At 50.8% G+C, this 14177-nt stretch overlaps 1 protein-coding gene across 3 annotated transcripts in view; it reads left to right on the top strand.

The window, feature by feature from the left end:
• TESC (tescalcin) overlaps positions 1 to 14177 on the top strand; it is a 60292-nt gene that overhangs the window by 23084 nt on the left and 23031 nt on the right. For all 3 annotated transcript variants that reach the window (XM_054444765.2, XM_054444766.2, XM_063646761.1), the window contains exon 2: positions 505 to 574. In XM_054444765.2, coding sequence (XP_054300740.1) covers positions 505 to 574 — 70 coding nt within the window. The remainder of the gene's footprint in view (positions 1 to 504; positions 575 to 14177) is intronic.

The raw sequence follows: 14177 nt of genomic DNA, 5'->3' as shown, positions 1-14177 counted from the left end.
ACATACACAAAAATTAGCCGGGCATGGTGACACTTGCCTGTAGTTGCAGCTACCCAGGAGGCCGAGGTGGGAGGATCCCTGGAGCCCAGGAGGTGGAGGCTGCAGTGAGCCGGGATGCCAAGGTCATGCCAGTGTACTCCAACCTGAGTGATGGAAGTGAAACCCTGCCACAGAAAACAAAGTTTCTCTTTAGTGGGCTGGGGAAGGTCAGAGGCTGGGAGAATGGCCTGCTTCATGACTGCCCTGTCTCAGGAGTTATTAGTAATAGTTGTATTATTATTACTAAGGCAGTTGGAACTGATCACTGCAGAGCTGTTTCTGGGAAGAATGGGAAATCCTTTCTCTGCTGCTTCACCCAGCACTCGCTTTTGCCATAGTGGGAGATGCTTTGAGAAGGGGTGCGGCAGCCAGTGGGGATGGGGCAGACAAATATCTGCAGCCTCCCTCTGACAGTCAGTGATTTTTTTTCTGTCTTGTTTTTCTCTCTTTCCCCCCACTTCTCAGTCTCATCGGATCAGATCGAGCAGCTCCATCGGAGATTTAAGCAGCTGAGTGGAGACCAGCCTACCATTCGGTAAGATTGGCAGCGGGTTTGGGTGCTGGGTGGGGCCATGCCCTTGCGAATTTCTTGTCCTTTTTCTTTCCTTGAGTGCTGAGTGGCGGGGGTAGTTGTTTTTTATTTATTTATTTATTTTGGAGATGGAGTCTTGCTCTGTCGCCCAGGCTGGAGTGCAGTGGTGCTGTCTCGGCCCACTGCAAGCTCTGCCTCCTGGGTTCACACCATTCTTCTGCCTCAGCCTCCCCAGTAGCTAGGACTACTGGTGCCCTCCACCATGCCCGGCTAATTTTTTGTATTTTTAGTATAGAGACGGGATTTCACTGTGTTAGCCAGGATGGTCTCGATCTCCTGACCTTGTGATCCGCCCGTCTCGGCCTCCCAAAGTGCTGGGATTATAGGCGTGAGCCACCGCGCCGGGTGAACTGTAGTTGTTTTAATGCTTCTGGTCTCTTCTAAGACAAGATGTTCCCAAACAGTAAGGAAAGAACCACTTCTGTTTCTATGAGGATCACACAATTATAAATTATAACTAGCGTGGAAGCAAGGAAGGGCTCTTCAGCCACCCCCTGCCTCACCCTGACTTCCTCGGATGGAATGTGCTTGGAATCTCAGACACATATGGAGGACCTGTTAAATCCCAGGATCCTTCCAACTGCCGGGCACACAAAGATGAATCAGTTGTGGTGCAGCCCGACTTAGGGGCTTGGGCTACCATCAGGACCTCTGTCTTTTGACTCTCCTTCTTTAGGGTTAGTTCTAGCCTCAGGCAAGATGGGGGTGGCCGCCTCAAATTTCTCTTAAGGAAAATCAACCTTCTGCATTATGTTTTGTTAATCTTTTAGATACCTTCAGGTTGCTTTTTAATGAAGAGGAATGCCTTAAACTGTATTCTGGTTGAATTGTTTGTTATTTGGGTATTTTTAATTTTTTTGAGACACGGTCTCGCTCCGTCGCCCAGGCTGGAGTGCAGTGTTGCAATCATAGCTCACCGCAGCCTCAACCTCTTGGGCCCAAGCGATCCTCCTGCCTCAGCCTCCCAAGCAGCTGGGACCACAGGCATGTGCCATCACACCCAGCTAATTTTTTTATTTATTTTTATTTTCGTAGAGGCAGGGTCTTGCTATGTTGCTCAGGCTGGTCGTGAACTCCTGGGCTCAGGTGATCCTCCTGCCTTAGCTTCCCAAAGTTCTGGGACTACTGGCATGCACCACCACACCAGCTAATTTTTAAAAGTTTTTGTAGAGATGGGGGTCTCACTATGTTGCCCAGGCTGGTCTCAAACTCCTGGCCTCAAGCAGTCCTCTCATTTCTACCTCCCAAAGTACTGGCACTACAGGTGTGCACCGCTGCACCAGACCTGTTAATTGTTTTGTATTTTTTTTTTTTGAGACGTGGTCTTGCTATGTTACCCAGGGTGGTCTTGAACTCCTGAGCTCAAGCAGTCCCCCCGCCTCAGCCTCCTGAGTGGCTGGGATTACAAGCGAGTGCTGCTTGAGTTACTTACAGCTAGGTTAGTGAGAGGTCCTTGCCAGTGACTTGACGGTCACACAGAGTTCATGAGGAAGCTTCAAGTTGAACAAATTTCTACCATAAACTTCTAACAGATGTAGTTTCCTAAAATAAGCTTTCAGAGTCTCAAGGTTACTGCTTGTTGGAACTTTGAAACAAACCTTTTAATACTCCAGGAAAACTTCCTTCTTAGTAAACAGACTTAAATTTCCCCTAGGTTTTATGGAAACTGACATACAAATGTCCACTTTCTCTTGTGTGTCTAAACACAGGCATATTGTTAATCCAGTATATTTCATTCTTAATTTCAAGAGCTCAGATTCTGACGGTCTCATGATTCTTGTGGCCTCTGGTCTCAGTTTGATTGCATCCAAGGCTGACTTAAAGACAATTAAGATTTATACCTTTCATTCTACACATCTTGCCCACCAAGCCCAGTGGAGGAGAGAGAACCTGAGCCCAGTGGAAGAGTCACCTGGCTTCTCATTGGCTCTGATGGGGTCACGGGCCTGAGTCTGAGCCAATCGCCATGGCCAAAGACCAGACATACAAATGTTTTCCCCTAGAGCTATAAGGGCATGGGGCCTGGGGTCAGTTTCCTCCAAGGACAGGGATGGAGGTCAGGTGGTTTCAACCAGGGCAAGGTGAAACCTCCTTGGGTCATAGGCTGAGGAGTGTGTAGCATGACACAAGTCAGCCAGGCACTGAGATCTAACGGGGAGGTGGCATATATGGACACTGGATGTTGGAAAATAGAGTGTCAAGGGCATGCTTTGCTTGTTCCTTCAGAAGTTAATGAGCAGCCTGGGCAACATAGCAAGATGCTTTCTCTACAAAATATTTAAAAATTAGCCAGGTCTGGTGATGTACACATGTAGTTCTGGCTACTTGGGAAGCTGAGGCAGGAGGATCACTTGAACCCAGGGGTTCAAGACTGCAGTGGGCTATGAGTACACCACTGTACTCCAGCCTGGGCAACAGAGTGAGACCCTGTCTCTTAAAAAGTTCATGAGCATCTGCTCTGCGCCAGGTGCTTGGTCCCTACGCTGGTAGATGCAGCCGATATGGAGTTCACAGTGGAGGATGTGGGAAGGCAGAGCCCCTTTGTCCTCAAGACAGTTTTCCCAGCAAGTGGAGCCCCCAGCCCTGTAACAAACTGCCTTGGACTTATTGTTATGCATCTGATGTTAGATCCATCCAACCTTGGGTGGTTAACTTTAGGTTCATATTCTACATTCATAGAGATGCAGAGGCAAAAACCCAGGCTTTGGAGTCCAACTGTATTAGAATCCTTCATGCCATTGGCTGTGTGGCTTTGGGCTGGTCACTTCCTTTCTCTGAGCTGGTCTCCTCATCTGGAAAGTGAGCAGTCACTTGGGATTTGATTTTAGCATTAAAAATGAACAGTGGGCCGAGCACTGTGACTCAGCACACCAAGTCACAGCACTCCCAAATCTCAGCACTTTGGGAGGCCAAGGCTGGAGGATCGCTTGAGCCCAACCTGGGCAACACAGTGAGACCCCATCTCTAGGGAAAAAAAAAGCAAGTGCAAGCAGGGCAATTTAGCTCTAAGCTGGGTTCATAGGCATTTGGCAAATGGGGCTATTCTTCCACCCCTATCCTGAGGGTCTAATCTGAGTGTGGTGGGGGCCCAGGTGCTGTGTGAGGAGGAGGATATGATGCCGTTGGAGGCCCCTCCCACTTTTAGGTTCTAGGCGCTGAGCCCTGACACTGCATTGCCTAGCACCCCATCATAGGCTTACGAGGGGACGTACTAAAATGGCATTCCCTACAACAATTTTTTTCCAACTTGAGTGTGCTCGAATCACCTGGGAATCTTGCTGCCATGCAGGTTTTGCTTCTGCAGTTCTAGGGTGGGGCCTGAGACTCTGCATTTCTAAAAAGTGCCTCCGTTGCCCAGCACCGTGGACAGCACACAGTAGGTCCTCCATGGTTGAGTGGGTGGAGCGTCCTCCTCCTGCGGGAGCTGAGCTGGCGCGGCCTCTCTGTGCTGATGGCGCCAGACTCCTACCTCCCAGGCCTCACCTGCCCAGGCTCAGCTTAGAAATGTGAGCCGTTGGTCCTGCCCTGCCACCCCAAACCCTATTTGCCCCTCTCCTGCACACCCATCCCCAGGACCTCATATGTAGCGCCCTTGCACAAGCCCTCAGTGTGCCTGCCTGGCAGGGTCATTTAAAGGAGCCAGTGGGCAGCATCTGCTCAACAGCCCTCTGTGGCTACCCAGTGCCATCAAGGTCATCTTCGTGTTCTTGATGTGGGGCTCATACAGGTGTGTAGATGCTGGCTTCTGCTTTGCTGAGGCCTCAGTGTGGACCACATCTTCCAAGACATGTCTCCTGCCCCCTGAAGCCCCACAGCCTCCTCCTGGGGGTGCCCCATCCCAACATTCACAGCACAGAATTATAACTGCCTCCACATCCCCTTACCCCAGCAGACTGTGGCTTCTTGGGGGCCAGGAACTGATCGCCTTTTTCCTTGGCCAAAGTGCTGAGTCCAGGGCCTGTAACACAGTGGGTGCTGTGAGAGTGCTCAAATGAACAAGTGAAGGGATGAATGAATAAATGAATGAATGAAAGAACAAAGGAATGAGGAGTGAATATAATGACTAGCAGAGTTCTTTCCAGCACAGGAAGCATGGCCTACCTGAGGCCTGTTGTCATTAATAGTACTTCCTTGTTAGGTTGACATAATCCAGGTGAAAGAATTCAGCAGGGGTCTTGGCACGTAGAAGCAGCTCACAAATGTAAGCTCTTATTATTTGCACGTGTTTTATATGCTACACAGCAGGAGTGTGTTACTTTAATCTTTTTTTTATTTTTTGACAGAGTCTGGCTGTGTTGCTCAGGCTGATGTGCAGTGGTGTGATCTCGGCTCACTGCAGTCTTGACCTCCCAGGCTCAAGTGCTCCTCCTGCTTCAGCCTCCTGAGTAGCTGGGACTACAGGTGTGTGCCACCACACCTGGCTCATTTTTTGTATTTTTGTAGAGATGAGGTCTTACCATGTCGCCCAGGCTGACTTCAGTCCTACAGAACCTCATAGGAAGTAGAGGTAGGGATGCTCACTCTCCCCATTTTACAGGTGGGAAAGTAAGGCTAGAGAGAGAGGCCATGTACCTGGCCCTGGGTCACACAGCTCATAAGTGGAGGAGCTGGGGTTTGAACCCAGTGCCAAGATCCTGCTGTAGGAAGCCAGGGACATTGCCTTGATTTGCAAGTGATCTCTGAGGACCTCAGTCTCCCTGCCCTGCTACTGGGGATGGGGGAGGTGTGTTTATAATTCCTGTCACCACCGCCCTGGTCTCAGAGCTTCAGAGTCGGCTTTGAGGTTCGTGTCAGCTGCACATAGTGACAGCCCCAGCCCAGCCTGCAGGAAGGAGGTGACTGACCACAGCTTCTTATGCAAACAGGCCTACAGGAAGGGCCTCCTTCCAGCCTCCCAGAACTGCTTTGCCTAATCCTAATCCACCCTCCAGGGCCTAGAGAAGGGAGATGAGGTAGCTTTTCAAGATTCCCTGGCCTTCTCCTGCCCCTGTTCCCCTGAGCAGCCCTGGCTTGGGAACTGGTCCCCAGTGCTGTCCCCTCTCTGCCAGGGGTTTTCTAAGTGACCCCAGGCCCGGTCTTCAACCTCTCAGATCCCTGGCACATCTTGGAAGCTGTCCAGCAGGCCCTGGGCTGTGCTGGGTTTTCAGAGCATGGACAAAATTTCTTTTCTTTCTGGGGACATTCCCCCACATGAAAATGGCATTGATTGGGGTTCCCTAGTGAAGGCTCCTGGCACCCCACTACAAGCTGCGATGGGGGAGAGGGTGCCACCTCCTTTGCCCCCTCCCGCTCAGACAGCGAAGGACCCACATACTTATGAGGATCCCACAGGAGGCTCGTGAAGACCTTGAATACAAAAGTCCCCTTAAAAATGATCATTCAGAGCCACAGGCTTTAGATGCAGATGAATAAGATTTGTAAGTTGTACTTAAAAATTTAAAGAAGAATTGGATTTCTAAATGTGTGGCTTGACAAATTGAATATAGCTTTACAAACTCTCATGAGGCAATTGATGGACCAAAATTGATTTTATTTTTAAGCCACCATTTCTTATCTGTGTTGGGCCTGGTCCCATCTCTTTCCAGAAGTCATCTCAGGACATCTGGGGGAGGGTTCGTCTTGCGGCATTGAAAGCCCCACTTCAAGGCCTTACTTTTGTGTGGGTCTTTACACAGCCCGGTACCTGATTTTTAGACATTCATATTGTTGGCCGGGCGTGGTGGCTCACTCTGTAATCCCAGCACTTTGAGAGGCTGAGGCTGGCAGATCACTTGAGGTCAGGAGTTTTAGACCAGCCTGGCCAACATGGTGAAACCCTGTCTCTACTAAAAATACAAAAATCAGTTGGGTGTGTTGGTGTGCGCTTGTAATCCCAGCTACTCGGGAGGCTGAGCAGGAGAATCGCTTGAACGTGGGAGGGGGAAGTCGCAATGAGCTGAGATCGTGCCACTGCACCCCAGCCTGGGTGACAGAGTGAGATTCTGTCTCAAAAAAAAAATTCATTTTGTTATGTTCCCTTTTTAAAAGAGGGCACCCCCAAATTGTATATGCTTCAGGATCCTCAAGACCTGAATTCATCCAGACCACAAAGCACTGAATTCTGCGGCCTCTCAGCAAAATGCCTGAATAGAAAAAAAAAAAAAAAAAAGGAATGTTTGTCTAATTCTAACACATTCATTAGCCGCCTACCATGCGGGGGGCTCTTCCCCTGTCCTCGGAAATTTTCCGTCTGGCAGAGGAGATCTCTACAGGTGAACCTGTTAAAAGGTCAGAATTTTAAATAATGAAGAAAATACAGAAATGGCTTCTTGCACTTTTTCTTTCTCTTTTTGGGCCCCTTAACTGGTAAACGTTTTAAACAGCAATTTTTAATTTCCTGATAGCACGCTGGCAGGCTTATAAATGCCAGAAATAGACGCTATGGAATACTTCAGACGTAGTGGTGCAGGCCATTAGGAGGCATGATTAGATAAAGCCACGTTACAAAAAATATTTTTAGATTCATCAAGCCATTGACTGTGGAGTAATTCCGGAGGTAAATGCAACCACAGACGTACACGGGGAAGAGGAAAAAAGGGACTCCACGCTCCATGTCGAATGCCACCAGCATGCAGCCCCATGTTCGGATAGCCCAGACAGCGGGCGCCAGCAAATGTCCTAACTCCAGGTCCTGTTTTTCTTCCTTCAGCAATGTTCCTTTTGTTTTTCTCTTTGAGACAGAGTCTCGCTCTGTCAGCCAGGCTGGAGTGCTGTGGTGCGATCTTGGCTCACTGCAACCTCCCCCTCCCAGGTTCAAGCGATTGTTCTTCCTCAGCCTCCCAGGTAGCTGGGATTATGGCACCCACCTCCACACCTGGCTAATTTTTGTATATTTAGTAGAGACGAGGTTTCACCATGTTGGCCAGGCTGGTCTTGAACTTCTGACCTCAGGTGGTCCACCCGCCTCTGCCTCCCAAAGTGCTGGGATTACAGGTGTGAGCCACCACACCCAGCCCCTCAGCAGTGTTCTTCCCACTGCTCTGTCATTTTTTGAAGTTACCACAGGGTTGGCCCAGTGCGGTAGCTCACACATGTAATCTCAGCACTTTGGGAGGCCGAGGTGGAAGGATTGCTTGAATCCAGGAGTTTGGGACCGGCCTGGGCAACATAGTGAGACTCTGTCTCTACAAAAAAAATTTTTAAATGAGCCGGGCATGGTGGCATGCACCTGTGGTCCTAGCTACTCGGGAGGCTGAGGTGGGAGGATTGTTTGAGCCTGGGAGGTTGAGGCTGCAGTAACTTGTCTCGCCACTGTACTCTAGCCTAGGTGATGAAGCGAGACTGTCTCAAAAAGAAAAAAGAGCACAGGGTTGTGAGCAGAAACGGGAGCCCAGCTGCCATCAGCAGAGTGCTAACGTGTGCCAGGCACTGGGCTCAGCGCTCACATGGTCTCAGGAACCCTCTGAGGTTGACATTATTATCCCCATTTTACAGATTAAGCAACCGAGGCTGAAGAGGTTAAAATTACACAGTAGGGCCTCGGTTCAAAAGCAAAGCTGGCTAATGCAAGAGGTGTAGCCTCAAACCACTGCAGTGATGTTGCTCTTCATCCAGAATTAAATCCCCTTTTAACCCAGTCACTTTGCTTTGTTTTTAACCTGTCTATGATATGACCACTTTTTGAGGGGATGGGAGCAAGATCTCTTTCTGTTGTCCAGACTGGAGTGCAGTGGTGCAATCATGGTTTACTGCAGCCTCCAACTCCTGGGCTCAAGCGATCATCCTGCCTCAGCCTCCTGAGCTGTAGCTGGGACCACAGGTGTGCACCACCACATCCAGCTAATTAAAAAAAATTTTTTTTTTTTTTTGTAGAGATGCGAGTCTTGCTAGGTTGCCCGGGCTGGTCTCGGACTCCTGGCTCAAGCAATACTCCTGCCTCAGTCTTCCAAAGTGCTAGGATTACAGGCATGAGACACCATGCCTGGCCTCAACAGCTTTTTTTAGAAATACTATACTCATAAGGAAGTTGCCGAGGCCCTATCTAGCTCAGCAGGCTGTTCCACTATCAGAATTTAGTATATTCCAAGAGGCAGCGAGTCCTCCCTTTAAAAGCCTCAGCTAGGATGATGCACGTTCACTTAAAGAGGAAAACCTGCCACAGTAGCTGTAAAGATGCCCAGAAAAGACAGCGGGCGTGAGGCAGCTGGACTCGCACATCTGCTTAGGTGAGAGTGTTAAGGCAGACGTGAGGAGAGCCACGTGGTTTGGGTACGTGAAGGGGGTAGTTTGGTGTGAAAAGGTGCGGAGGCGTTCCCGAGGCAAAAAGCAGCTTTCTAAACGGTCTTAGTTTTATTAGCAGGTACTCGCATATAAAACTTTTATAGAGATTCTTTTCCCAGGATGGTTGATACTGACATGGTCCTTGCTTACGAGCCTGCAAATGTCCAGGGCCTTCTGTGATGGGTTTTAGAGCTGAGGATCCTACAGGGTTGAGAAGGGGAGGCTCCCCTTCCCCTCCTGGGGCGCTTCTGTTCTGATGCTTATGTGCGTGAGGGGTAGTCAGAGAGAAAGCTAGCACATCAGCCAGTTCATGCTATAACATGAGCAATATACTAAGGTTGGCTGGGCATGGTGGCTCATGCCTGAAATCCCAGCACTTTGGGAGGCCGGGGTGGGCAGATCACTTGTGGTCAGGAGTTCCAGACCAGCCTGATCAGTACAGTGAAATCCCATCTCTATTAAAAATACAAAAGTTAGGCCGGGCACGGTGGCTCACGCCTGTAATCCCAGCACTTTGGGAGGCCGAGGCAGGCGGATCACGAGGTCAGGAGATCGAGACCATCCTGGCTAACATGGTGAATCTCTACTAAAAATACAAAAAATTAGCCGGGTGTGGTGGCGGGCGCCTGTAGTCCCAGTTACTCTGGAGGCTGAGGCAGGAGAATGACGTGAACCTGGGAGGCAGAGCTTGCAGTAAGCCGAGATAGCGCCACTGCACTCCAGCCTGGGCGACACAGCAAGACTCCGTCTCAAAAAAAAAAAAAAAAAAAAAAAAATTAGCCATTCGTGGTGGCGGGCGCCTGTAGTCCCAGCTACTTAGAAGGCTGAGGCAAGAACATCTGTTGAACCCTGGAGGTGAAGGCTACAGTGAGCCGAAATCATACCACTGTACTCCAGCCTGGGTGATAGAGTGAAGCCCTGCCACAAAAAAAAAAACAAAACAAAACAAAACAAAAAACAATGCTAAAGGAAGGAAACAGGGCAGACAGCCATCCCCTGGAACCCTAGGGAGGAGAGGGTCCTTGGGGTAGGTGGTCACGGAAGGTGCCACTGAGGAGGCCACATCTGGCCTGAGACCAGGAGAGAAGGAGCCGGTGTGTGAAGAGAAGAGGGAGGGGAGCTCTAGGCAGGGGGCCCAGCACATGAGGAGAATCGGAGAGTTGGGGGCGGATCACAGAGGGTTTGCCGTTGCCCTAGTGATGACTTGGGCTTCCTTTTGTCTTTGAAATAAAATGCACAGATGTGGCCTGAAACACCAGCTGTATGTTAGCTCCTACTTTTTTGTTGTTGTTTTGCTCTGTTGCCCAAGCTGAAGTGCGGTGGTTCGATCTTGGCTCGCTGCAGCCTCAACCACCCAGGCTCAAGCGATCCTCCTGCCTCAGCCTCCCAGAACTTACAGGCATGTACCACCATGCCCGGCCAATTTTTGTATTTTTTGTAGAGATGGGGTCTTGCCATGTTGCCGAGGCTGGTCTTGAACTCCTGGGCTCAAGCAGTCCTCTCACCTCAGCCTCCCAAAGTGCTGAAATTATAGGTGTGAGCCACTGTGCCCGGCCAGCTCTTACATCTGTATGTCCTCCCAGGACCTCTCCCCTGAGCTCCTGACTCACGTAGCAACTGCCCATCCACTTATATTCAAAAGGCATGCCACTTAACATGCCCCTTGCAAAGCAAGCACCTCCTCATCCCTCCCAGAGGTCCCCCATTCCTCTGTGGTGAACGGCAGCCTCACAGTTCCCTGCAGTGGTCACCTTTGATTCCTCCGTTTTTCTCAGCCCTGCTTCCAGTTCATCAGCAAACACTGCCATTTCTACCTCTCAAGGAGCCCGGGATTTGCTACTTCTCTCCCCTTCTTCCTCTGCTCCCCCAACCCCTGCCCTCATCCAGCTGCCATGGTCTCTGGCCTGGGCTACCCCAACAGCCTCCTCCCTGGTCCCCCTGTGTCTGTCTTCACTGCCCATCCACCATCCAGGCTCACAGTACCATGTGGGAGAGTCCTATGAGAATGTCTCTTCTCTGCTGAAGATGTTCTGTCTCACCCATTGGGAGTCAGAGCCACCGCTGAGGCCTCAGTGTCCTTCTGACCCCTGCACAGTTGGGCCCCTGCTACCCCCATCTCCCCAATTATTTTCGCCCAAGTTACATGAACATTCTTTCTGTTCCCCACCCCAGGGCTCTAGCTCATGCTGTTCCTTCTTCCTAAAATGCTTTTCCCCTAGAGCAGTGTTCTTGAGCCTGGGCTCTGGAGCTGGATGATTCTTTGTTGGGGGTTGTCCTGGGCACTGTGGGGTGCTGAGCGGCATCCCTGGCCTCCACCCACTAGATGCTGGTAGCACCCTCCCCACCAGCTGGACACATGGGAGTCGAGAACCTCCCCTCCCTCAGGTCTCTGCTCAAATGTCACTTTTTTCCCTGTGGCCTTTCTGTGGTCAACCTCATTTAAACTTGCACCAGCCTCCTGCGGTCCCCTTCCCTTTCTCTGCTGAATTTCTCTGCAAAGTACTCATCACTGCCTGAGATACTCTATTTCCCATCTTTTTGGTGCTCTCCTAGATTCCCCATAAGGGATCGTGTCTGTCTTTACCTCTGCAGCCGGCACCTAGAACAGTGCCTGGCTCCTCGAAGGGGCTCGAATGCTTGTTGCTGAGTTGCTTTCACTGTAAGAAGTCAATGCCAGGTATCGGGGAAAGTGGGGGACTGACATGGGGCAGGGACAGGGATGAGAAGGTGTGTGCCTGGGGGAATGGTCTTGGCGACGTTGTCCAGCTTTTCAAAGAGGCATTTGCCAGGAGCAAAAAGGACCAGGCCCTTCTTGCCAGAATCTTCTGTGCAAAAATGTGGATAGGAGAATTGCCTGGCACATTTGGACAATTCCAGGTGCTTTGAAACATTGAGAGATTAAGAGGCCAGCAGTTCTCACGCATTCATGTGTACGTGAATACCCTGGGGACTGCGTTAAAATGCAGGTTCTGTAATCCCAGCACTTTGGGAGGCCAAGGCGGGAGGATCACTTGAGCCCAGGCATTCAGGACCAGCTTGGGAAATATAGTGAGACCCTGTCTTTACCAAAAATAAATTGGGTGTGGTGGTACACACCTGTAGTCCCAGCTGCTCAGGAGGCTGAGGGGGGAGGATCACTTGAGCCCGGGAGTTCAAGGCTGCAGTGAGCTATGAAGGCACCACCGTATTAATGCAGGTTTTGATTCAGTAGGTCTGGAGTAGGGAGAGATGGTGCATCTCTAATAAGCTCCAGGTGATGCAGATGCTGCTGGCCCAGAAACCACACTTTGAGTATCTTGGCTACTGGGAAGACATGTGCTGAGTGACATGCAGTCTCTGCCTTGAAGAGTCCCCATGGGGCCTCAGCTTCCCCACTGTGGGGGACACCACATGCTGAACAGTGAGTGCAGGAAGGGGAATCAGAGGGGCACTGGGCAGGCAGTGCAGGAAGGAGAACTCAGAGGGACATTGGGCAGGCAGCCCAGCAAAGTGGCCTCCCTCAGTGCGGGGAGTCCTGGAGCAGTGGAAGTTCCGGCCTGAGAATCTGGGGCCTGGCTGCACCCTCACCTTGGAGGTCGGTTAGCCTTGCAGTGGTTGGTGGGGGTTGGGGAGCTCCACGCTCAGTACCCCTAGAGAGAACTTTGCAACTGAGCTGGGCCCCGAAAGCCACCAGAAACCAACTCACACCACGAGCCTTGAGGAAGAGCCCGGTACAGTCCTCGGTGGTTTTTTGAGCCTGGTCCTTCCCTTGTTGTCGGCCTGACGCTTGTCCTGCCCTCTTCCTGGGTCCCAGATGGGGCCTCTCGGGCTGGGGGCTGGGGGCTGGGTGAGAGCAGATGCCTCGCTCTTTCTCTCTTTAAGGTAAAAATGCACAACCGGAAGGAAGGAAGTGGTGAGAGTGAGGAAGCGCAAGATGGTTCGAGCCAGCCTGGAGGCAGAGCTGGAGTCCCGTGCCAACTCTAGTCTCTTTGCCTCTCTGGGCCTTGTGTTCTGGTCTGTAAAATAGGATCATCATTGTTGCCACTCATGATTATGTGGGGTGATTAAGTGTTGCAGTGCTTAGCACAGCTTGACGTCGCGCGAGCCCTTCATGACTCCAGGGGGACATTCTGAAGCCCCGAGGGCTCAAGCTCTCCCGCGGGAGGCCTGGAAAGTTTGTGGCCCTGGAGTCCTCCTGGGCAATCCCCGCTACCCTGATGGTCACTGGGGCAACACCACTGGCCATGAGAATCAGCTCCAGCTGAGGGCAGTGACCTGCTGTCAGCCCTGGGCTCTGAGGTGAGGCAGAGCCCGTTCCCATGGCTGCAGCCTGGGCTGCGACACCTTTAGCCAAGCCGGTTCATCCAGCCTGGCGGGGACCTGGGGAGGAAGGAAAACAAAACTGACATGAGTATTGATGGAGCATGAAACTGATGAAATAAAAGGTTAGCCTGTCCTAAGCGCTGTACTCAAGACCGGCGCTCTCCTTTGTGAAAAGGGACATTGGCAGGTTTTAGGGAAAGTCCCTGAAGGCCAGGCACCACCATGCCACTGCCTGGATCCGCCAGTATCATTCTTAACAATGAGAAGTGGCTTCATCTCTCTGCCTCAGTTTTTTCATCTTTAAAATAGGCACAGGCTGGGTGCAGTGGCTCACACATGTAATCCCAGCACTTTGGGAGGCTGAGGAGGGTGGATCACCTGAGGTCAGGGGTTCGAGACCAGCCTGGCCAACATGGTGAAACCCCGACTCTACTAAAAATACAAAAATTAGCTGGGCATGGTGGCGCACACCTGTAATTCCAGCTACTTGGGTGGCTGAGGCACAAGAATCACTTGAACCCAGGAGGCGGGGGTTGCAGTGAGCAGAGATCACGCCACTGTGTTCCAGCCTGGGCGGCAGAGTGAGACTCCGTCTCAAAAAATAAAAAAAATTAATAAAATGGGCATAAGTACCTACTTTATAGGGTTGTTGTGAGCCCTGTGTAATAATGTAAAGCTCTTAGAATAGTTCCTTCCATTTTGAGGGTACGTAGGTTAGCTGCTGTTACATTATGATTATTACTACTATTAATACTGCTGCAGCGATTACTGTTACTGCTGCTGCTGCTGCCGTTATTACTGTTACTATTTTAAAATTCAGAGCTCATCCTGTGTCAGGCAGTCTGCTCAGCATCTTATGTGGATTTATCTCATTTGTTCATCTCATTAGCCCCATGATGTTACCTGGATATTCCTATGATCCCCATTTTACATATGAGAAATCACGGCTTGGAGACGTGCTGTGATTACTCAAGACCATGTGCCT

Source organism: Pongo pygmaeus, chromosome 10 (assembly GCF_028885625.2).
Source record: "Pongo pygmaeus isolate AG05252 chromosome 10, NHGRI_mPonPyg2-v2.0_pri, whole genome shotgun sequence".
Classification (NCBI taxonomy): domain Eukaryota; kingdom Metazoa; phylum Chordata; class Mammalia; order Primates; family Hominidae; genus Pongo; species Pongo pygmaeus.
This window is presented reverse-complemented; position numbering and strand designations above follow the sequence as displayed.